Genomic DNA, 25,460 nt, shown 5'->3' on the forward strand with positions numbered 1-25,460 from the left:
CTGTAATGGGAAAACCCTTTAAGTAACCTAAGCGCGAATGAAAGCATCCGAAACAGTAAGTCAATCAGAAGACACCCTTTACGTCATAACCAACAACACGCTAGATACGGGTCTGCGTAATAACTTGTTGCGTAAACATTGCACAATAGTTTACCTTACGAGCCATCGCAATGTTGCGTAATAACTTGTTGCATAACATGATGCAATAATTTTCCCTTACGAGCCATCGCAATGTTGCGTAATGTTACGTAATTTAACTCGAAAGAAATTATGACACTCGACGAAATACGAGATGAAAAATCACAGAGTTGCAATACTATAAAATCGACAAAAACATCGTCAAAATAGGTTTACCACTGTGCTTAAATTAATAAAAATAATAGGCCTTGTACTAAGTACTACTTTGAAGGAATCCAATTACACTACTGTGGTTGTTTATTTTTTTACATGGCTGAAAAATCCAACGAGTAAAATTAAATTGAACAGAATAAGTGATTGTTGCAAAGCCATTGTTAGGGTTTATGACATTGTTGTAAAGCCATTGTTAGGGTTTATGACATTTGAAGGAAGGGACGATAGCGGTCTGAAGAGACAGCGGTTTTGATGTTCACTTTGTGTAAATACATGTTTCCAAAGCTGGCGAAAAAAATCCATTGTTTAGTTATTCAGAACATGCGTACTCTCTCTGTTATTGCTCCTGGGCAATGAACAAAAGACAATTTTACGGCTGATGTTCTACACTGCTCGCAACAATTAGCGGATCAAAAGAGGAAGAGGAACAGAAGAAAATGAGACGATAGTCATGTACAATGTTGGTGCGAGTGAAAGACCAATCAGAGAGCAGATACAGTGGTGTATGCATTATACTCTGTCCCGTATAACTCTGTAGCAAGGGAACGAAAACACGTCTCTGCGCAAGTAGTGACACGAGACGGCTCCACGAATGAACACGTGAGAGGGAATGGGGTTGCGTGGAGGGAGAAGCGAGCCTTCGCAGTAGCGTGTACTGCTTCGCTCTACCCACTCGATTTCCTACAGGTAAGGGCACTGGCGCGAATCAGATAAAACATATCAAGAATGCGTTACTTCAGCAGAATGCATTTCTAGCTACAAGGGACAAAAAATGGAGGGAGGAGAAAGGAAGTAGGAAGAGTTTGTATTTGGGAGCAGGCAATTTGAATCTTGAACGGAGTGGGTTTGGATTTGTGAAGAGAGTCTGTCGGTAGTTTGGAACAGAGTCGGTCTTGAGTTTGGAAAGGGAACGTTTGTTTGGGGAAACTGTAAAGAGAGGGAGAGAGGAATACCCAGTGAGGAGTCTCTTAAGGTGAGGAGGGACAATTTCGCACCAGGCAAGCATTTATTTAAATATCGTGGGAATTGGCACTGCTACTGCAGAAAATCCACGCATAATTTGAGAGTATGAATTTCTCCCCATGTTGCAAGTGGAAGCTGTTTTTAAAGTTGATTATTAAGCTAGATACCATGTTTGAAAAATGTGATGAATACGTACTTACAGAATCCCATGTATTCCTTATGGAGAGACAACTTCAAATTGAAGTTACGGCTAAACAAATGAGAGTTTCGACTATTTCTAGCGCAAATATCATCTTCAATGGATCCTTTACCCGATCATATATTTTTTCCGCCATCGGAAGTTTGATATCTCCAACAAAACGAGTAAAATAATTCTCCTATAAGCGTAATGTATTTCTCCTTGCCTCCTACAGCCATCCTGGCAGTGTTGCCAAACCTGATGTGCATAAAAGAGCTACATTTCACCAAGAGCTAAAGATGACTTTCAAGGATCTAGATTAACGAAGGCTGCATAAAGTGTCTCCTAGGGTAATTTAGGTGTCAGAGGGGTGGGGGCGCTGCTATTATCATTATCTTTAAAGTGATGGAAATGTATTCTTAATTTTCACCGCCTAGATTTGGCGGCATTACCCATCTCAATAATTTTATGATGTTCATTTGAAATGGAAAATAAAGGATTCCCGGATAATAATATTGACATCTTCACCTTAAGCCATAGCTCTATATATAAAAATACCTGGGGAGGAAAGAGGGGGTGGGTGACGCAGCCTATATATGAATGTCACGTCATGTGCAAAATGTACACTCATGGCAAAAGTTGGTCTTTATGGACCGGAGCCAGTGGTGGCATCATGGTGGGGCAGAGGACGGGTGCCAGAGTTCACAGTAACGAGTGCACGAAAGAGCCAGATCTGGCTCCAAAAGAGCGAGGTTGGCAACAGTGATCGACAGCTGTCCCAGCGAGAAACACCTAGGGGAAATTATCCCTCCTTGTCTTCAAGGGTCCCGGGTTCGAATCCCGGTCGGGCTTGGGTGTTTGTGAATGTCCATTCATCAATTTCATCATTTCATCACTCATCCCCATCTTCGCAAATTAGCCAAGAGGCACAAAACGCGAAGTAAAATAAACTAAATCAAACCAAACCAAACCCTCCTTGTCTTAAGACAGTTTTAAGAGACTAACAGAAGTGTTTGTCTGATACTAAACCTTGGAACTATTATTGATCATCTCTTCGAGAACGAGACAGGTAAATATCCTTTTCTCTCATGCGCTAACCTTGCCGATGCAGTCTTAAGGTCATTTAACCTAAAAGGTGTGAGTTGCCATTCATTTAAGAGTTGTGTAGGTTAAGCTTTGTCTAGGTACCTCAGCATGTGAAGGATACAGCATAAGCGATTGATTATGAGCTAACATAACCCACTATTATGTTCCCGACAACGAGCGTGTTAGATGTGGTGCAGATGCGCGATTTCATCAATTTCTGTACGAAATGTAATGAAAATTAGCGTAATTTTTTCCCCGACAGTCTGATGTATTGGAGGTTTATACAAAAAAGTCATGTAAAATCACAGGTTATAATATTATTCAATGTATGCACAATTATAGCTATTTCGATTGCCATTCTACACCTCTCCTTAGGAAATCTCCATATCGCTATTCCTAGTTAATCGAAGTAAATTATACACTATTTGAATATAACATTGATTCACTACAAAGTTCAATGTGAAACAATATACTCTCGACACATAACACGTGAGATGCAAATTTAATTAAATTCAATTCTCTAATTGCATTAGGTAAATATGTTGAGTTCATGTAGAAATGTTTTTTATGAGTAGGGAACGGATTTCTAAACTCCGTACCAGCTAACTGTAGACCAGGCGAACAAGGACAAGTCTCTGCGCAAGTAGTGACGTGAGACGGCTCCACCTATGAACAGTGAGAGGAACGGAATTGTGTAATGGGTGCAGCGTTGCAAACTTTTGAAAAGGATAATATAGAAAGCACATGGCAAACGGACCGTATTCTTGTCTCCAGGTCCGTACGATTGGTTTAAGAATTTCTTAGGGAAATATTAGGGATAAAACTGCAAGAGCAAATTTTGACAAGCCCTGCATTTAGCGTACGGACTAAGGTTTGGACCGTACGTCCGTACATGTACGAACAGGACCGTACGGTTGGCAACACTGCGCTTTCACTACTCGATTTTCCTTCTCCTTCTCTGCCGATATGAGCGGCCCTGCTCTACAGTTAGCTGGAACATGGTATACGTCCGTTTTTTTTTTGTTTGTTTGTTTTTTTTGCTACTGCTAAGTTTGATTCTGCCACCCCAAAAAGTAAGTGCTAAGTTTGATTCTGCCACCCCAAAAAGTAAGTGCTAAGTTTGATTCTGCCACCCCAAAAATTAAGTGCTAAGTTTGATTCTGCCTCCCCAAAAATTAAGTGCTAAGTTTGATTCTGCCACCCCAAAAATTAAGTGTTAAGTTTGATTCTGCCACACCAAAAATTAAGTGCTAAGTTTGATTCTGACACCAAAAATTAAGTCCTAAGATTGATTCTGCCACCCCAAAAATTGAGTGCTGTTTGATTCTGCCACCCCAAAAATTAAGTGCTGTTTGATTCTGCCACACCAAAAATTAAGTTCTAAGTTTGATTCTGCCACCCCAAAAATTAAGTGCTAAGTTTGATTCTGCCACCCAAAAAATTAAGTGCTAAGTTTGATTCTGCCACCTCAAAAATGCTAAGGTTGATTCTGCCACCCCAAAAATTAAGTGCAAAGTTTGATCCCTCCCCCCCCTCAAAGTTAGGCCCCAAGTTACGCCCATGGCTATCGGTGCATAAAATTGGAGTTAATCTTTGAAATGTGGGGTTTGTTCATTTTAACTGCTTCGTGTACCCAGAACATGTTGAAAATTTTTAATTTTAATTTTTTTCGTTGCAGAAAGAGCGAAAGGAATCAGCAGACTCCGCCAAACTCCAGGAGGGATTCAGAAACCGATCGTCGAGCAAGATGACGAAATACGTTGAGTGCTGGGGAGCGGACAAGCCCTTCGCAAACATCACTGAGAGCACCCTGGCCAAGAATATAGGGCTCACGGTGAGTAGATGGACCAGCTGGGAGGCTCAAATATTTGCCTCCTGTCCTCCTCGACCTATTAGCAAATGCGGGCTGGGCAACCCTCCCAGCCTCTTGGACACCCTGGGAATTCTCCGTATGTTTACCCTGATAGGAAAACCTCGGATGTTCTGCGAAGCTCTTGGAGGCTGTGAAAGTGTAATATCAGATATTTTTTTTCCAAGATATTTTCCTTCTGGCCGGACAGGATGTTCTGTGTGCGTAAATCTTTCTTTACCACGAAAAATGTCTAGAATTTTCTTTATGGGTACATTGCATCACCAGAATGTCATTTCACGTTCATTAAAACGCTTAGACTTGTGTAAGTTAAAATAACCGCATATTTTGGGAGAAGCAGCTTCATTCTTCCTTCTAATAGACCCAAAGAATAAAAAAAAATAGTGTCTAAGAATTTAATTTATACAAAGAACTTTTCCTCTCACAAATCTAGTATAATTGTGCTGATACGAGCAATTGTTATTTTCACAACCAAGGTCGGATACTTACAGTTAAAATCGAGGACATCTGTTGGCATTTTGAAATATGTTATTGATATCTTCAATCTCAAGCGTAAATTTTCATAACTTTCTTCGCATATTGTTGGGCTTTCTTCAGGGTGGCCTTTTCATTTCTACAGCTCATTCCGTGACATTCGCTACGGGACTCGGCGGAAAGCGGCCCGGCGTCAGAGCTTGTCTTTCCCGGTGAACGGGGTCCGCGACAGTCGGCTATTAAAATTACAGTTTTCATATTGTGTACTAACCTTGACTACAGAAGGTGTTGAAAATGATGTCCCTCTGCTGCAACACATTCCTGGCATCTCCGAAGGAAATTGGCATTTACACGTGCAAGTTCGTCTACTGTAATTCTCCCGATTTCTCGTACAATACTGTCTTTTAACTCACGGATGGTGTGCGGATTGTCTTTGTATATTTTATTTTTTAGATTTCCCCATAAATAAAAATCGCAGGCTGACCCTGTTGCTCTAAACTTTTTTACGTGGTTTAATATAGTGGTCCTATGTGAAACGGGAACACCAGGAAATTTCGTTGCAAAACGTCGTCGCACTTCTCCACAATTCCTCTTTCCGAAGTAAAACTCGACAAGATAAATTCTTTGTTGTAATGTAAACTTTTGTGGTGCCATATTATGCCACAATCTTCAACACACGACACAACACAGCTTCCGAGGGAGGATTATACTGGCGTCAGTCTGCAACGTCAACAGAAACGGAAAGAGGGCGAAGGCAGGGAGAGCGAAAAAACAAACTGTAGAGTGCGACTGTCGCGGACCCCTTTCACCGGGAAAGACAAGCCCTGACGCCGGGCCGCTTGCCCCCGAGTCTCGTAGCGAATGTCACGGAATGCTCTAGTATCCGGACAACTTGAATGGTAACTACACTCAACATAAAAGGTTTGGAATATTGTCATATTAGGCAATAGGTATTAGCATAGGGGTAACTTGGCGGGAGCACGGGGCACTTGCCCCCCAAAATTTTCAGGTTTGTTATTTAAAATTTACAAGTTAGGGGACTTGAGGAGCAAAGTAATAAAGAGTAATATTTGTGATTTCGCAAACGTCACAGTTATTTAGCAAATAATCTTGGACGTTGTTTTTATTGGATGGAAACCTTTTCGAGTGTCTCTCCCCAAACTTAAGTCCCAGATTTCCCCTCAAAATTACTTCCTTAGTCTGATTCTGTCCCCTCAAAATTAAACCCAAGTTTAATTCTGTCCCCTCAAAATCAGGCTCAGCTTGTTTCTAACCCCCTCAAAATTTGGCCTAACTTTAATTCTGCCCCCTCAAAATTAGATCGTTTGATTCTACCCTCCTCAAAATTTGGCCCAACTTTAATTCTGCCCCCTCAAAATTAGATCCAGTTTGATTCTACTCCCCTCAAAATTTGGCCAAAGTTTGATTCTGCCCCCTCAAAATTAAGTCCCAAGTTATGCCAATGGGTATTAGGCAAGACATTGGAATTCAACAACACACGGTATCTGTCTGATGGACGTTCTCATGCTTTCGCAGACATATGCCACCCTGTCTATCACCTAATCGTCGCCGCCTTGTAATCCAAGAGTCCTGGATTCGATTCCTGGTGGAGGCACATAGTGGTTCGGATCCCACTTTAAACTGCAGTCCCGATTAGCTTTACTGTGCATCAAGCAGACTTAAAACACCAATCCATAAGAACCTATCGCCTAATATAGCAATATTCCAAACTTTTTGTGAGGAGAGTATATTTCAACCGGGGAATGTATATTCATGTGACTGTATAGTGAGGTGCATAAGTATTACCGAGCAAATTGTCCATCAACATGTTTACACTCTTTGTTTTATGCAATCAGAGCTTCACGAGTTGAAACAAGCTGCTGACTATTAACCAATCGGAGATCAGCATTAGGTATTAAAGAGAGATCACTATTATATGCAACGGACAAGCCATTGATCCTAATGTGAAAGAGAAGCCAGATTTGCTTTCCCGTACTGTCAACTGCAAAGATAATGGTAGGCAAATTGTCAACCACTATTTTCATTACTTTATTATTGTTTTGAGGAATGAAACTATGTTGGTTCGAAGCAGGCATTGTTCTATGCTAATTGACGTCTTTATTTCAATTCATTCCCATCACATTGTGTAATTCAGACCGAATGAAAATGATGGTGGACAATTCGTCTACTGTTTCTTTCGCCGTTGAGTGTACATACGGTTCTTGTGGTCAAAGGAAGCGCAAAAAATGAATCAAGTCACTGGAAATATTTTCATAGAAGCCTAGCCTACTAAAAGTTGATTTGGTATTTGATAGTATACTGACATGCACGCATGTTTTATATTTCCTTTATTTTCAAGGTAGTACCCCTCAGTACCCTTAGATGAATAAAACTGGCGCCACCGCTGCACGTAGGACTGAGGAGAAAATTTGATTATAGTCCTGGACAATTTGCCGAACGATTGCGGCCCGTTTCGCCTTATCCAATTTCACCTTTTTTCGTTTTCACCTCCCCCAATACAATTTCAAATGATTTATGTGACACGAAGTTTATAAGGCGAAACGGGACATTCCATTTCGCCATATCCTGTTTCACCTCCCCCAATACAATTTCAAATTATTTATGTGACACGAAGTTTATAAGGCGAAACGAGACATTCCATTTCGCCATATCCTGTTTCACCTCCCCCAATACAATTTCAAATTATTTATGTGACACGAAGTTTATAAGGCGAAACGGGACATTCCATTTCGCCATATCCTGTTTCACGTTACACACAAAAAGTTTCCCACCAGGGAATATTATCGACATGAATGGTCATTATTAGGGAGCGGAAGTTGATGAAATGTCATCTTTTTTTTTTTACATCTCGGACACGATGCCCATTACAATATTACACTTCGTCTAGAACCCAAAAAAGGTAATTTTAAAGTGCATTTTTTGTATTTTTTTCCAGTTTTTAGGTTTTTAGGTCATTTTTCCCGATTTTCGGCATTTTCCCGTCATTTTTTGCAATATTCGGTGTATTGTCTAGTCATATTTCATCACTTCTTTCATTTTGGTAATATTCTTGAGTCTTTTCAACAAGGTGATCATAGGCCTATATTTATCTCGCAGAATTGCAATTTACGAGCAAATGAAATGCTGAACTCGGGACAGTCTATGTTGTCTCGGGGGAAACGACTTTTTCATTAATTTTTTTTTAAAAATTATACGGTTGTTTCCATTTGAAATTCTCCTTGCATATTCTAATTGAATGTGTATGTCGTATCATTTGGTGCCTTCTTTTTTATAAAGCAAGATTGCATTTTGTTTAATTTCCTTTCATTTCAATTTATAACCTGAAACAAACAAATTTAATGGTCATTTTTTGATATTTTTACGTCATTTTTTACATTTTTTAGTACATTCTATAGGTCATAAACCTATATTTTTAGGTCATCAACTTCCGCTCCCTAGTCATTATTATTAATGTAATAAAACACCATGCTACATTGATATAACGTGAATTTATCGCGTGTTTCTTGGATTCATACTACAAGTATAATTTATTTCATTTTTCTAAGTGGATGCAGTATGGTGAAGCATCTAAATACGCCATTAAGTGCATTTCTCCTCTTGTAAGCAATTCTTTCAAACGCTGAAAGAACCCTAGAACCTAACCTAACCTAACGCTAAACTAACCTAACCTTTCAAGTCGATAATATTCCCAGGTGGGATATTCTTTGTGTGTAAGGCGAAACAGGATAAGGCGAATTGGGATATCCCGTTTCGCCTTGGAAAGTTCGTGTCGCATAAATCATTTGAAATTATATTTGGGGAGCTGAAAACGCAATAAGGCGAAACGGGAGGACATGTGCCGAACAATACTTGTGCATCTCACTGTACAGTTCACCCTCAAAGTAAAATCTTATTCTACAGGGTGATCCAAAAGTCCCATTACCCCCAATTTATTTTTTTCATATTGATGTATAATATTCATGGTCCAGTATAGCATAACAGGAGATACATTTGATCAGATTGAGGCTATAGACAACAACTTATTCCGGAGTCTCTGTGTGTACGCCATCATTTTCATAACAAAATTATTCGCCTTCAAGTAGGTGGTGAGGTGTCTACCACATCCCTGTTTGGTCCATATTTCTTTGAAGGTGCTGTGAACGAAATTAACAATCTCACCATATTACATGACTGGTTTATTCCAGAGGACTTCTCGGTCGAGTATGGTTCCAGCAGGATGGTGCACCAGCACATTATGATATTGCCGTATGAGAATATCTCAATTAAGGGTTTGGAAACAATTGGATTGGAAGAGGTTCTGAACATTTGCCAGCACCTCTGAAGTGGCCACCCAGAAGTCCGGATCTGTCTGCCATTGTGTGATGATGCATTGTGGGGTTACATCAAACAGAAGGTGACTAGCAAACGTTACGAGACAACTGACGAACTTAAAGAAGCCACTCTTAATGCATTTGCTTCAATCACTCCAGCAATGCTGAGGAGAATTTCTCATTGTACTTGGAGGCGAATAATTACATCTCTGTTATGAAAATTATGGCATACACAGATACACTCTGGAACAAGTTGTTATCTATAGCCTCATCTGATCAAATGTATCTCCTGTTATACTATACTGGACCATGAATATTATTCATCAATATGAGAAAAATAAACAGGGGGTAATGGGACTTTTGGATCATCCTGTACATTAATGATTTCTCTAAGTAACATGCATCTGATACATTTTCGTTTATTTCCAGAGCATTGCGATGATAGAATCAAATTTGTTGCCTAGCAAGAACAGTTGGCTGGAATGCAAGTAAGTACAAAAATACATTGTGATACTAGAATTATCCAATTCTGAGACTGTTGTTTGTGCACTGTGACAACGAAGGCAATTTAAACAAAAACACGAGGCTTCTGCACGCGTAGGAATATTGTATGTGTGATAAAGCCATAGCACTCAATGTAGCTGCTATATATTGTTCTCACTACATCAGTCTACATGAATTTCGCCTAAATGATAAATGTATGTTATAGAATTTCATTGGAAACCGGGTGGACGATTGTTCAATTTTGTAATCGTGTTCACGTACTCCAGTTATATCTCAAAAATGCCTTATGTAAATAAGCACACACTTTGTGTCCACAGAAACATAAGGATTTCTAGGCGGAAAGATGTTTTGACGAACTGAATTCTGGTTGCGGCATTTCACAGTCAATGAAGAACAAGTAGCTACCTGGTAGATAAGAACTTCTCGAATAATATGCACAGTCAAGGGCCATTTTCTTTGAGTTTCATAACTAGTGCACCTATATGTGACATAAGCATTCTAACAGACAGTTGGTATAAAAACAATAGATTGGCAATAAAGGGTGCCCGCAGGGAGGAGCCGGGGGGGGGGGGGCAGGGGGGCACTTGACTCCCTGAGATTTCTGGAAAGAGTTAATTTAATTCGAATAGTGAAATTGTAGCGACATTTTATAACAAAAAAGTGATGTTTTCTGTTTGTTACAGCAACTATTTTTACTATTATTATTTGAAGTAGAGTTATTTAAGCTAACAGTATATTTTAGACTGACTATCTTACTATAAAAGAACAGCTTTTTGTCAATATACAGTTATGCAAATTGTGTATGAATATACAGAATATGAAAATTACAAATGTATGCTATTTTTATAAAAAATGTTAGTAGTAGTAGTAAAATAATAGCAACAATAGTACTAGTAGTAGTAATAAAAATAATAGTTTATTTAAAGTACTGAGAATAGTCAAAAAACCTTATACAGCATTATGTCACAAAGAGTAATAAAAAAGGATTAACTCATAATGCTTTTTACAGCAAATCACATCCTATACCTAAATATAATAATTGAAATCATCGATTAATATTTTTATAAATTCATCACCATTTTTCAATTTTACTGATAATAATGTTTTTCCTTGTTATATATTTTGTAATAATATAATAATAATAATAAAAGTTTCTGTGACCCTGCCCCCCCCCTGAGAAAAAATTGGCAACATTGACCAGCTGTACAGAGGAGAAAGAAACAAGGGCCTTCACCAGCCTATCAAAAAGTAGCAAATTATAATAGGATATTATATTTTATTACTATATTGACATTGTGAAGTACTTATAAAAATAATATCTGAAAGCAGTGCCCCAACTGAAAATACTTCTTCCGCCTTCGACGCCCTGAAAATATTCTGGCAACGCCACTGTTCCTATTCAAACAAGCCGTGAAAATGCATCCACAGCAAGAACACAGAACTGCCAAAGGAGCCATTCGTTTTCAAACTTGGTGACCATTGTCCCAACTACATCATCTTTCAGCGTGTAATTGTTTATTGCCCTAAAAGGGATGCCGTCCCCTATTGTCCTTGGTTAAGTTCGGCGAGCAGTTTCCTCAAACGAGAGACTCGGTGGATTAGAGCAAAACTGCGGAAACATCATCAAAATATGCAATTTCGTCAAAAGGGCAAGCAAGCTGTTGGTTAACCAACTCCAAACCTTGTCGGAGGTCGTCCGTGAGAACTTTTCAGAGATTTAGAATTGTGTGACGTCATGAGAGAAATTTGTTGGGGTGGGTTCGCGGATGGTGCTTATTAACTGTTAAGACGATTTTTTTCTTTCTTAATATTATCTCTCTCTCTCTCTCTCTCTCTCCTTTCTGTCTTTTTCCCTTCTCTCTGTTGTATTTCCCCTTCCTCTATCTCTCTTTTTTCCTCCCTATATCTGTTTTCTTTCTCTCTCTTTCTCTGTATCCTCTCTGTTTTATTCTATACCTGGATTTCTATTCTCTGCTTCTTTGTATCTCTCTCTCTCTGTCCCCCCCTCTCTCTCTCTCTCTCTCACACACACTCTCTCTTCTCCCCCACTCTCACTTTCCCTGTTTTTCTCTCTTTATTTGGTTTTCTTCTCACCCCGTTTCTTTGTATCTCTCTCTCTGTTTTTCTCTCTATATCCGGTTTTCTTTTCTTTGTTTCTTTATCTCCTCTCTCTCTCTATCTCTCTCTTTCACTCTCTCTCTGTTTTTTCTTCTCTCATTGTTTCTTTGTATCTCTCTCTCTCTCTCTCTCTCTCTCTCTCTGGCTGTTTCTCCTTCTTTCTCTTTGTCTCTCCTCTGTCTCTTTATCACTTTCTCAATCTTTGTTTCTCGTTCTCTAACTTGCTTACTTTTATCTCTCGCTCTTTTTCCTTCTATCTCCCTCTTCACTACTTTTCTTCCTTTCTCTCTACTTTTGTTTCCCTTTATTTCTATCCCTAGCTTTTTCGTTCCCTTTCTCTACTTTGCCCTTCGTTATTTCTCACGCTCGTTAGTTTCTTATCTTCCTATCTCCCTCTTCCTTGCCTTGTATTTCTTCGCCCCCTCTTTCTCGCTGTGTTTTTAGCTGTTTCCCCTTATTTATTTACTTATCTCTGTTTCTTTATCTCTCCTTTTGTTGTCATTCTTTCTCGTTTACTATTTTTTGTCGTTTCTCTCTAGTCTGCTGTCATGTCAAAATTATTATGGATGCCCTTTGAACATTATTCATATCGTTTATTTGGGTGGTCATGAGGTTAAGTCCACCTTCAACTGCACAGTGGAATATTGTATGCAGTATTTACTAGGTAACTGCTTCATTCACCCAACATTCTACTTAACTTAATCTTTCTTCCTCCTTTGTTTCAGGAAGTGGTTCAAATCTGAGGAGCTGAATCCTATCTTGCTCTGGTTCCGGAAGGGGAATCAGGAGACGGAGTACAGGAACCAGCCGGATTCCCAGTTCCGGTTTTATGTCCTGTGTGCTGTTGTCCTGTTCCTGGGGATGACCGTCATCCAGGTTTTGACCGTTCCTAGGTAAGCTTGAGTGTGTTGAGGTAAGTCGAATGGCTTGGAAATGGGCGAAACGAAGGTGCCTGACCTGATGGTTGGAGTCTTCAGATTGGTGTATGTTGATAGCAGTAAATTAAAGCCACCTTGACCACCTCGATGGCTGTCACCTTGTAATCAAGGGGTCCGGGGTTCGATTGCCGATAGAGGCACCTTTGACGGTGGTTCGTATCGCACTTTAAACTGTTGGTGCAGCCATTATCAGCCTAAGTTAGCATTTCAAACAAATGTTTAGAACACAAGCATATATAGCACCACCAACTAACTATTGCATCTCTGTCCCCTACTCTGCCCATTCTTCGCCTTGTAATAAAGGGGTCCCGTGTTCGATAACCGGTAGAGGCACATAGTGGTTCGGATGCCACTCTAAACTGTAGTCCCAGCTCCGATTAGCCTTACTGTCCATAAAGTGGACTTAAATGTCAATCAATACATCAATCCGCCTATTCTTAATTGAGTTTCAAGATGGCAACGACATTTGAATAGTTCCTTGGAGCGGATGTTACAAAAGCACAAGACAATGGAGCGATTAGGATATTGTAAGTAAACTTCAAGAACAAAAAAGGAAAGGATAGAGAAGAAAGAGAGAGAGAAAGAAAAATGGTAAAAGGAGAAAGAAACGGAAAAGGGAAAATGGACAGCGATAGGAGAAAGAGAAGAAGAAGAAGAGAGGGGAGATAAAAAGAGGAATAGTGAGACAGAGAGACAGACAGAGAAAGGGAAAGAGAAGCGGTAGAGTAACAGACAGACAGAGAAAGAAAACAAACAGAGGTAAAATAGAAACAGAAGGAGATGAAATTAGACAGCGAGGGGAATGAGAGAGAAAGGAAAACAGGTACAGAGAAAATAGAAATAAACAGCGGAAGGAGAGAGAGAGAAAGGCAGGCGCGGTTGGCCCTATAGCGCACAGGATCAGTGAACCCCCAGTAATATACGATAATCACCTCGAGAATGAACAATGAACAATGTCTTTACATTTTCACATTATTTCGCTAAAAATTCTACACAATAAGTCATGTATTTGTGCCCGTAACACGGCGAACTCTCTTGCTGAGAAGAAGGAACCGCGAATCGGCCGCCTTGATACAGACCCTCAGTTGAACCCCCACAGGACAGCTCGTGCCATTGTGAAAGCTTCGTGCGGGAGCAGAAGCGCGAGGAGGGTATAGGACAAAATACATGGGAGATGAGATTCCAGAACCTATGTCTCTACCCAACGGTCATGCGCAGTTCGTTCTCTCGCAGAAGCCGCGGGACAAGGCTCCTTTCTCGCTGCTTCCTCCCTTCCAGTGTTGCTGTGTGCAAGTTTGAAGCGCACACATTACATATTCAATCTTCTCTTGTATCATTTTTGCACCGAACTTCTTGGAATAAATGCAAGATTGTGTCAGAGATGGATGAGTGGAAACAAATAGAAGCTGGAATTAGATGCGATGAATTAAAATAAAGGAGATACATTACCAAAATACCTTGTGCATGCATTCAGAGGTTTTTCCTTAAAGGTGGAAACACTTCGGGTTCGCGAAAGAGAAAGAATGGCGCGAAGACGTGACTCGCTGTCGCTCGGTGTCAAAGTCTCAAGTTTTTTAGTTTTTGAAGTGCTTGGATACTTGTTGGAAAGTATTAAGTGATGCTGCGAGTGAAACGAGGGATGGACTTTACCTAGGTTATGTCATTTGATGCAGTGAAGGCGTTGCTGTCCGCGCAACGGACAAACTTCCTTGTCCACTGAAAAAAAGCGTGTGCTGGTCGATCAGCCCCAAATTTGAACAAACCTGTCGCGTATAAATGAAAGGGTCTCAGGTTCGATTTCTAGTATGCGCATGCCATTAGTTGCCATTTCCCTTTAACAAATGTAGGACCAGTTCTGATTAGTCAGCATGGACGTCCGGAAGGGGAAAAGGGGGCCGCCCCCCCATGGAAATTGAATGTAAACCCAAAATTATATATTACACGCATATAATTTAATTTCAGTCACAGTAATTTTTGGTAATTATTATAAAAGCGTTGCAGTAACTTCAGACTGAAGGAGTGTTTTTTGCTCCTCGTGGGGAAAAAATATATTACTTGCCCCTACTTGAGGACGTCCATGATATTCCAACAAAACTCAACTTTTTTCATAAAGGCACAATTTATTGTAGTTTCAGCCCTAAATTTATTCGCACACCCCTACAACAAAACCTTATACTCCCAGATAAAAAGAATTCTTGACAAAGCTTTTAAACCTTCCCCCATCCTTTTGTTGGGCGAAGGAAGTATATTTTGCGGAAAGTGAATATATGTCACATCACTTCAGTGAACCCCCGGGTAAATAATGCACGAGCCGCGCCTGGAGAAAGGAAAGCAGAGAGAGAGAGGGAGAGATACGAAGAGAAACAGAAAGAAACAGGGAGGAAGCAATCGTTAGTAAAATAATAAAGCAGCAAAGAAAATGGAAAATGGACGTCGAGATGAGAGAGAGACAAACAGAAGCAGAAAGAGAACAGACACAATGGAAGACAGAAAGAGGAACAGAGGAGAAACAAAGATTGGCGGTAGAGGAACAGACAGAGGAAGAAAACATATTGAGAGCTAAAAGAGGAACAGAGAGAGAGATAATTAGACAGCAGGAGGAGAGAGAGGTAAATAGAGACAAAAAGAAACACAGAGAGAGAGAGAGGAAGCCTCGATATGAAATTCAATACGAAGTGCAACGTATAACAATGAAAGATAAGAAAAATTGAAGCAGTGTGTGCAGCACCAAGCCAGAAGGAAATGTTATAGAGATTCTAGGGTAGTATTGAAATAATTTAAAATTATATTAATGTACTTCTAAATACGCGTACTTTCAAGCTGGAAAAAATATGAGCGCAATTCTTGATATTTATATTAGCTGTATTCGGCATACATTTTGTGTGATTCTGCAAGGAGTTAAAGTAAAAAATTAAAATATTCAGTCGTTAAAGTTTAATAACCTACCTGCTAATTTACAAAAACAGGACATAAAACGTTTTTGTTTAAATTTCTATTTTGATCTTGCATAAAAATGCCTAATGATTATAAATAACTGTTGCTTGCTCCATAATTATTTTTAAAACTGAATCATTAAAATTGCATTCATTAGGGTAACAATGTAATTGGCCAATTACAGTGTCAGATGGTCAGTGGCCATTGTTGATCCAGGCAGATCTGCAGTTGTCCTCGTCCTTTGGTTATAAAATATATCGTAATGAAGTAATCTTACTAGAGTATGAAATCTAGGGTGTTTGGGGGGAAACTACTTAAGTCAAAAGATGCAAATTTGCGGCAAGCAGTTATTTGTTTCTTTTTATATCAAACATTAGAGACGTGATATACTTGTTGGTCATAACTGTTTAGAATCTATACACATGCCCAATATAAAAATATACTTATATTTTCTCTAAATGTTTCAGTGCAGATTTCCTTTAGATCCATCTCAACGTTATCCCTCCATCTTCGTCTTGGCCTTCCTACAGGTCTCTTACCATCAGGTTTCCAAACAAGAATCCTGTAAACTTTTCCTTCCTGTCCAATTCGTGACATCTAAGTATTCTAGATTTAATTATTATCTGGACAGTAGTTCTAAATTATGTAACCTTCTCCATTCACCTGTTTCCTCATCCCTCTTAGATCAAAATATTTCCATAAGAATTTAATTTTCTAATACTCTTAATTTATGTTCCTCTTTCAATGTAAGGGACCAAGGTTCACATCCATAAAATTTTGCAAGCAGAATTACTGTTTTGTGTATTTAAATTTTAGTTTCTTACATATTATACGAGAAGATAAAAGTTTATGAAGAGATAAGTAACATGCACTTCCTGAATTAATCCTGCTTTTTAATTCCTGTCTAATATCATTTTCATTTGTTAGTATTACTCCTAAGTACTTTCATTTGGAAACTGATTCTAACGAGCTGTTATCAATAAATATTATTTTTATTATTACCTAACACTTGGTTTCGGCCTGTAAGCATATATTTAGTTTTCTCTTTGCTAACTTCCAAACCTATCTCTTTAGCTGCTTTGAAAAATATTTTAGCATTATTCTTAATTGTATTTATATCATCCCCTAATAAGTCTACATCATCTGCATATGCTAACAACTCAGTCAGACCGTTTAATTTTAGTACTTCATTAGTTTCTTTTACCTTCCTAACAGTATATAAGGCAAAATTAATAGCAATGGAGATAATGTATCTCCTTGTCTTAACCCATCATGAATTGTAAATTTGTCACACATTAATACACACACGAATTTTACTGTTTCATTATTGCATACTTTTATCATATTAACAAGCTTCTTAGATACTCCAAACTACTATATTATATAATTTATGGACATTTTGATTATATTCCCACTTTTTCTCAAGTGTCTGTCTGATGTGAAATATTTGAACTATAGTTGATCTCTTACGCTTAAATCCACATTGATAATCACCTATCATTTCATTAGTATATGGCGTTAGTCTTGTTAGAAGAATGTTAGATAATAATTTATATTTCGTTGAGAGGAGAGAAATTGCATGTGCAGTTCGTTGCATAACCTTTGTTCTAACCACAGGAACAATGATGTATTCTTTCCACTGTTCTTTATTCCATATTAAACAAATTAATCTATGAATTTGACATACGTATTTAATTGACTCAGCTGCTATTAAATCAATGCCAGGTGCTTTGTTATTCTTTAGCCCTTTAAAGCATCTTTAATTTCAGTCAAGTTAGGTTCTGGAACTAAAGGTTCCAGGAGGGTGTACTTCATTTACTTATTTATTTCCTACATGAACATTTAGAAGGTCATTAATGTAGTTTCCCATCTATTGGATCGGACAAAAAATCACTATTTTTATCTTAACAACAGAAAATCGCAGTTTGTGACTTGTGTCTTTTGCAGAACACAATGTGCTTGAATATTGTAATATTCTTGCCCCAATGGAAGTTTCATCATGAAGAATATTATGTAAGAAAACTTTTAGTTTTTCAAAGTGTGTCTACCGTACTATAAAATTCTGTGGTGCTACGGGGGGGCTGAAATCTGTTTTGGAGGGAGTCCCCCTCTGTAGCGTCTTTCTTGTACTCTCTAGGCGAGTGTGCTGTTCTGATCCACTGCTTTGACTTTTTCCAGAGGCGTGGTGCTGTATGGCTCGTATGGGGCAACCCTGCTTGCTCTGCTCATCTTCCTGTACCTATGCTGGCTGGAGAAGTGCTGGAGGTCTTGTCCAGGACACATCAGCGAGACGCCCACGCAGACTGAGTTCCACCAGTGCAGCACGAGCATCGTGTCCAACAGCAGGTGGCTCAGGCTTAGCATCTTCCTCATCACCGTCGCCCTCATTGCCGCATGCGCAGTCATCACGCTGGTAAGCATCAATCAGAATGCAGCTGTATATAGGACCGTGCCATGAAAGCACATGTAGGGGATGTTGGGGTGGGGTGGATCTCGATCACTTTGGAGGTGAGGGCCTCCCCGATGGCGTAGTGGCCTTGTAATCAAGGAGTCCCGGGTTCGATACCCGGTGGAAGCACACAGTCGTTCGGATCCCGATTAGCCTATCTGTGCATAAAGTGAACCCAGAACAACAATTCAATCAATCAATTCAATTCAAACTTTGGAGGTAGTATGTTCAGCATCAAGCTCCGGCCGCTTTACCTCCCAGCGTTGCCCCCAGTTACCCATTGATTTGAGGCTGGGTGAGCCGAATTAAGCTTATCCCTCAGTCGGCCGATGGTTCACTAGTGGACCATCGTGTTGATTAAAAGTTCATGTGCTTTTAGGATCTTCATACTTGTATGTGAGGTTGTATACGCTGACAGATGTTGAGATAGAACTTTGAAATGTCATGTGGGAGAAAACCCACCCACTCACGACCCTCCCCCCCCCCCCCCGACTCCAAAGTTACGTATGGAAGCTGGCGCGAATTTTAAATTCGTACACTTATTTGACATAAAATGTTATAACTCGTAGACTATTTGACCAATCTACTTCGGGTAACTTTTGTTTTTCCGCTAGAACATCAGGGCATGCAACCGTGCAGGAATCAAAACGCCAAAGCCAATAACAGGGTTTGTGTGGGCCGCGGCCCCCAACTTTCAATGAGAAAATCATAAAAATGGGGAGTTTTCCCCCTCCTCCCCCGCTATTTTTGAAAGGGAAGGCAACCTTTAACCTTATTTTCAAAGAATGGTCCTTCTCAACCGAATGAAGGTCATTTCAAGTTCCTGGGTGCATTACATTATCGAATATATGAAAAACTACCCATTTTTATGATTTTCTTCATTGAACGTTGGGGGCCGCGGCCCACCCAACCCCTCTTATTGGCTTTGGCGTTTTGATTGCATGCCTTGGTGTTCTATCTGCAAAACAAAAGTTACCCGAAGTAGATTGCTCAAATAGTCTCCGAGATATAACGTTTTTCTGAAATAAGTGTAAAATTTTAAAATCGCGCGCAAAGGCAGCGGCCAGAGAGAGAGACGTTACTTTCGAAAACCCGCTCGGCGGTCTAAAAGTTAACGCCCACTGAGGCGCAAAGAAACGTGGCGAAGAAACGCAACAGACCTTTAAGATAACGTGCAGACTTCTGGCACGGAAATTCCGCGCGTTTCCCTGTTGTGGGCGTTACACCTTTTGGTTTCAATAGAAGCAGACAAAAGAAATTCTGTTGCGGAGTTTCCCCAAGTCTCAGTGGGCGTTAAGGTTTGTGCGGTGACAAGGCCGGAAAAATTTCGATCTTTGATCACCCACATCGAGACTAGCAGTCAGACACCCTACCCACTAGACCACCGCGGCACTAGGTGACGTCACCCCCAACAAGACAGTACTTCAAGTCTGTTCTTTGTACTTTTCGGACACAGCCTGTGTCCACTTTATGCTCAGATAACCTGAGATTTCTAATAGGTCCCACAAAACATGCTTGTATAGTGCACAGTTTTTGTATATACTACTGTTAAATGTAGGATCAACTACAGTCAGACTATGGAAGACGAAACTAGCTCAAGTGGACGAATCGAATCGCAAAAGTGGAGTAGGCTTTAGACCAATATTTCGTTTCCATGCTTTTGGCTGCTTAGCTTTCGCTCGCTCTTTCACTAAAGCGACGTAGCTACATTTGAAAATCAAATTTTCAGTCGGGACCGGACGAATTTAACTTTAACTGATCTGGTTTGTTCCACTTACAGCCGTCTCCCCTATTTTGTCAGTGGACTCGTCCACTTTGCGCATGCGCACTTTCAACGATGGTCCCGACTAACGCAGACGGACAATATGGGTGAGCCCGCCCAAATTTTCTTCTATATGTGGCCATGAAAATTTGTTACAGTAATGATGTGGAAATATGCATTAGAATGAGTGAGTTAACAATTTTTGGGTGCGTCTACATGTGTGTCCATTTTGCACCCTTCAAAGTATACGAGGAATAATCATCTTATCTGAGAACCCTTACCTTATATAGGGTGTTCCGTATAGGACGCCGAATTAGAAAATTAAATAAGAATAGGGAAAATATCATGAAAATAGTTCACATATATGTAAGCAGTGTCATCTCCAATTTACGTATGATAGACAATGCCAGGCATATGTCCACCCCTACTGAGTCTGCATGCATTTATACGCTCCACAAAATTATTGATAACCCTCTCGCAGATGTCTGTCCCGATGCCTCCAATCACCCGTATGATTTCCGCCTTCAGTTCCAAAAGGGTTCGTGGTTTGTTGGCGTACACCTGTAATTTCACAAACCCCCATAAGAAGAAATCACAGAGGGTGAAGATCACACTCCACCTGCCAAAACCCACACCACACAGTCGTTCTCAGCGGATGGATGGATTTCACGCTCCTGGATTATTCGAGGATTTTCGGGAGGAAACCACAACAAACGAGTCAAAACAATTGAGGCTACATTAATCGGCATGACAACAGATGCCAACATTGGTAAGAACAGGTCTGCCAAGCTCGAAACAAAACAATAGCACCCGATTTAAATTCGGCGCCCTATAAGGAACACCCTTTAGTAACAACAATACTGTTCGTAGTCATCCATATGCATCAGGTTTTGATTAAAGATAGCTATGTTTGTTTCTCCAGGTGGACATTGAACCAGAGGCTCCAGTGGAAGTTCCAAAGGACTCAGAAGAACTTCCAGAGGCGGATTTCTTCAACGACAACCGATCCTCCATCAACATACCTCTCGACATGAAGACTCCAGAGCATATTCCGGTGTGTTCAGATTACACTCTTCTTTCAAATTTATTAGTTTTTTTTGCATGCAAATGATGCATGAAAGGTTTAGATAGACCGATTTTTCAACTCGGTTCTTCAGAACTGACGCTCAAGCAGGCCCGTAGCCAGGCTCTTATTTCGGGAGGGGCTCATTCCTTATCAGCAGCCGCCATCTAAAGGTGTAAAGAGGGGGGCTAGAAGCCCTGAATTTCTCAGTATATTACAAATTATTATGCAAGATGTTTAATCCTGCTAGGGAAGTAGAATTAATTACCACTATACACTAAATTAGATATTTCTGGGATTTCGGGGGGGGGCTTCAGCCCTCTTAGCTCTCACCATGGCTACGTGCCTGCGCTCGAGTAATCTGTGTTTTGGGGTGAGGCTGATTTGGTGTAGTCTCGGCTCGTACAGTGGCGCTGAAATAGCGGGGTGCAGGGGTACGTTGTACCCTCTCAAATTTTTAAGATGGAGTACAGTTCTGCTCCTGAAAAATTGCCTGGCAAGTGTAAATACTAGGGCTGAGCCGATACCCACCGATACTTACAATTGCAATAATTAAAATTTGTTAAAAATATTAGTGTGTAAATTTTCTTCTCCAATTATATGCATCAACTGACCAAGAAATTTGCCTCATAATATTTAATAATTACATCACAATATGAAAATAAATGTATCACAAAATACAGTTTTTAGTGGAAAATTAAAGGAAAGTTTGAATTTTGCATAATTTCCAGGATGATTAGATTCCTCGAAAGTGTCACGCGGCATTTTTTGCGGACCCCCATGAAAGACCAATATGGCGGGAAAGTATCAACACAGCCCTAGCATATTCATATAGTTGGTAGAATTAGATTTTAATAATATACATTTTTTCGTCATGTTATCTCCAAAAAGCACGCAATTTCCATAGGAAATTTTACACACACACGAAAAAGAAAAGTCTCGTATATTTTCAGTATAATGACTTTTGTGTAAACGGTTTCAACAACTTAATTTCCGATAACGAGCTCGTTTGAAGGCTTAAGAAATGTAATTTTAAGTTAAACAAGCTGAAAACGCCCTCTGTAGTGACAATTTACAAGATTCTACAACAATGTGTAAATTAAGCTTTTTGTTTTGGTTGGATGGCCACTCAGTGATGTATTTGTGGTTTAATTTGGGAGGTAGGTTTTACTTTGTATATAAGGGTGTCTACCAATATCACAAATCCAAAATTATTGACTTTTTTCCTTTTTATTAACATTTATTTAATCACCCCCGACTTAGGTTGAAAATTTAAAAAATATATATATATTTTACTCAATGAAAAACGTTAACCACAAGGCTGGTTAAGATAAAAACTGAAGCTGTACTTTAACAAAAGATTTAGACTTGCTTGAATTATTAATGCATGCAAATATGAAAAGACTAAAATACTTCATCGTGGACAAGGAATGGCCACATTACTTTGTTTAATATTTTTCACAACCCTTCATGACATTACCTATTTTGAGAAATTATTATCCTATCTCCGGTTTTTTAATATTATTATTCCGAGCTGTCTTAATGTAGATAAAGCAATAATTTTCCATAAATCATAATTCCTTAAATTTAGAATCTTATGGTAACACATGTAATTTAGAATCTTATGGCAACACTTATATGTAATTTAGAATCTTATGATAACACTTACATGTAATTGAGAATCTTATGGTAACACCTACATGTAATTTAGAATCTTATGGTAACACCTACATGTAATTTAGAATCTTATGGTAACACTTACATGTAATTTAGAATCTTATGCTAACACTTACATGTAATTTAGAATCTTATGGTAACACTTACATATAATTTAGAATTTTATGCTAACACTTACATATAATTTAGAATCTTATGCTAACACTTACATGTAATTTAGAAACAAAGTAAACAAATCTTATGCTAACACTTACATATAATTTAGAATCTTATGCTAACACTTACATGTAATTTAGAAACAAAGTAAACAAATCTGAACCACAACTCAGTATAATCTTAGATTTCCAGATATTCAATTTTATCAAATCACAGTACAGATATACAGGGTGATCCGTTTGAGATGTCAGAAAAATAAACCGTTATGTACAAGAGGTTATTGGACGTATCTCTGAGCAGTTTGCTGTAATGTAAGCAGAAAGGATGTAAGTTTCAAATGAGTGGAGGTTTACAGACTTCAGCCACGTGACGGCGCTAGTGTGCATGTAACACTCAAACATTTCACATACCATACGACACATTGTGCGTGCTGTTGTGGCGAGGACACCATCTTTATCTAGCACCACACGGCTGAAGTATGTGAACCTCTTCTCATTCGAAACTTACATCCTTTCTGCTTACATGACAACAAACTGCTCAGAGATATGTACTTACATTAACCTCCTGTATATAAAGGTTTTCTGTAAAACGGATCACCCTGCATAACAATGTAAATTCACTATGCTGTAATAAAAATACCAAAAATTCTTGATCACAAGCAAAATTTCTTGACTTTTTCTGGACATTCTTGACTGGTAGACCCTGTATATGCAAATTTGTGTGAGGGAACTTATCTGTTACCAGTCAGTAAACTTAACTATTGCCTTGCGGTTCTAAGTAACTTAGAACTTTGGCTCTAAACTAGGTCATTAAATCTTATGATAACACTTACATGTAATTTAGAATCTTATGATAACACTTACATGTAATTTAGAAACTTATGATAACACTTACATGTAATTTAGAAACTTATGATAACACTTACATGTAATTTAGAATCTTATGGTAACACTTACATGTAATTTAGAATCTTATGGTAAAACGTACATGTAATTTAGAATCTTATGATAACACTTACATGTAATTTAGAGTCTTATGATAACACTTACATGTAATTTAGAATCTTATGATAACACTAACATGTAATTTAGAATCTTATGGTAACACTTATATGTAATTTAGAATCTTATCATAAACTAACATGTAATTTAGAATCTTATGGTAACACTAACATGTAATTTAGAATCTTATGGTAACACTTACATGTAATTTAGAATCTTATGGTAACACTTACATGTAATTTAGAATCTTATGTTAACACTTACATGTAATTTAGAATCTTATGGTAACACTTACATGTAATTTAGAATCTTATCGTAACACTTACATGTAATTTAGAATCTTATGGTAACACTTACATGTAATTTAGAATCTTATGATAACACTTACATGTAATTTAGAGTCTTATGATAACACTTACATGTAATTTAGAATCTTATGATAACACTAACATGTAATTTAGAATCTTATGGTAACACTTATATGTAATTTAGAATCTTATCATAAACTAACATGTAATTTAGAATCTTATGGTAACACTAACATGTAATTTAGAATCTTATGGTAACACTTACATGTAATTTAGAATCTTATGGTAACACTTACATGTAATTTAGAATCTTATGGTAACACTTACATGTAATTTAGAATCTTATGGTAACACTTACATGTAATTTAGAAATACCTTGAATACTTATATTCTAAGAAAACTCAAACGCACATACAATACCTGCTATCGAACTAGTAACACCAAATTTCTATTGCAAGTTCAAACTTGTTGTCCGCCTAACCTACCTACATGCTTCTTGTGAACACTTTAATACATGTAAATTGTGAGCACTATGCCATGAACACTTAAGTGGAAAACAGCCTGCTTCGTTGCGATTGGTCAGTTGCAGATAGTATCCTCTTTTAATCCACAAAGCTGCATACTTTTCTGTCTTCGATGACTGGATCATTAATGGGGTAGATGATTTTTCAATTGTTTTGTCACATAATTCAGAAATAGTATAGGCTACTGTATGTTTTCAATTCAGTTTTCTTTGAGGGGGTAAAAACTTCCCTGGCAGGATTTTTTCTATTTTAATTCGCACACTATTTTGCCAGACATATTGACAAAACAAACTTTCACAATGTCCGTAGTGCTTTGCTAGTGGAAGTCTGCAGATTTCGCAAATTTCATAAAAAATCTGTAGAGGACAATTGCGTCTAATCTCAACGGTGTGCTCATTACACATGTAGCAGTCCGCTTACGAGAAGATCCCCAAACGAGGGGAGACGGTGTGCAGGGGGACAGGGGAAAACCGGTCTATTTGCAGATTTTAGGGGTAGGATGAAGTCTTCTGTTGCCGTCAATGTCCTTGTGGAAGCGCGTGGTTGTGGAATTGTGTTTTTTTAGATTCTTCGTGTTTTTCATGGTGGTCTAAATAAATTCAATAACTATAAATACTAGTTGTTACGACTTTTTCCCAAGCTGTTGCATCAATTTAAATCTTTAAATAAAAAAAGCTAACTTATTGAGGGTCATATTTTCGCAGACTACCAAATAGTTATTCTCTCTCTCTCTCTCTCTCTTTCACACGATGTTCGTCCTTGAAACTAGGCTT

General features: G+C 38.7%; 1 protein-coding gene across 1 annotated transcript; it reads left to right on the forward strand.

Annotated features, from left to right (window-relative positions):
• Positions 1-37: 37 nt before the first annotated feature.
• On the forward strand, positions 38-21,012 carry LOC145983466 (adenylate cyclase type 2-like; the record flags this gene model as incomplete). The annotated part of the gene is made up of 6 exons (XM_083116572.1): positions 38-55; positions 4,257-4,412; positions 9,683-9,741; positions 12,601-12,768; positions 17,926-18,160; positions 20,881-21,012. Coding segments are annotated over exons 1-6 (768 nt in total), but the record flags the coding sequence as incomplete, so codon positions are not given.
• Between the last annotated feature and the right edge of the window lie 4,448 nt (positions 21,013-25,460).

The sequence above is a fragment of the Lepisma saccharinum genome, unplaced genomic scaffold (genome assembly GCF_977018435.1).
Source record: "Lepisma saccharinum unplaced genomic scaffold, izLepSacc3.1 HAP1_SCAFFOLD_1008, whole genome shotgun sequence".
NCBI classification, from domain to species: Eukaryota; Metazoa; Arthropoda; class Insecta; order Zygentoma; family Lepismatidae; genus Lepisma; species Lepisma saccharinum.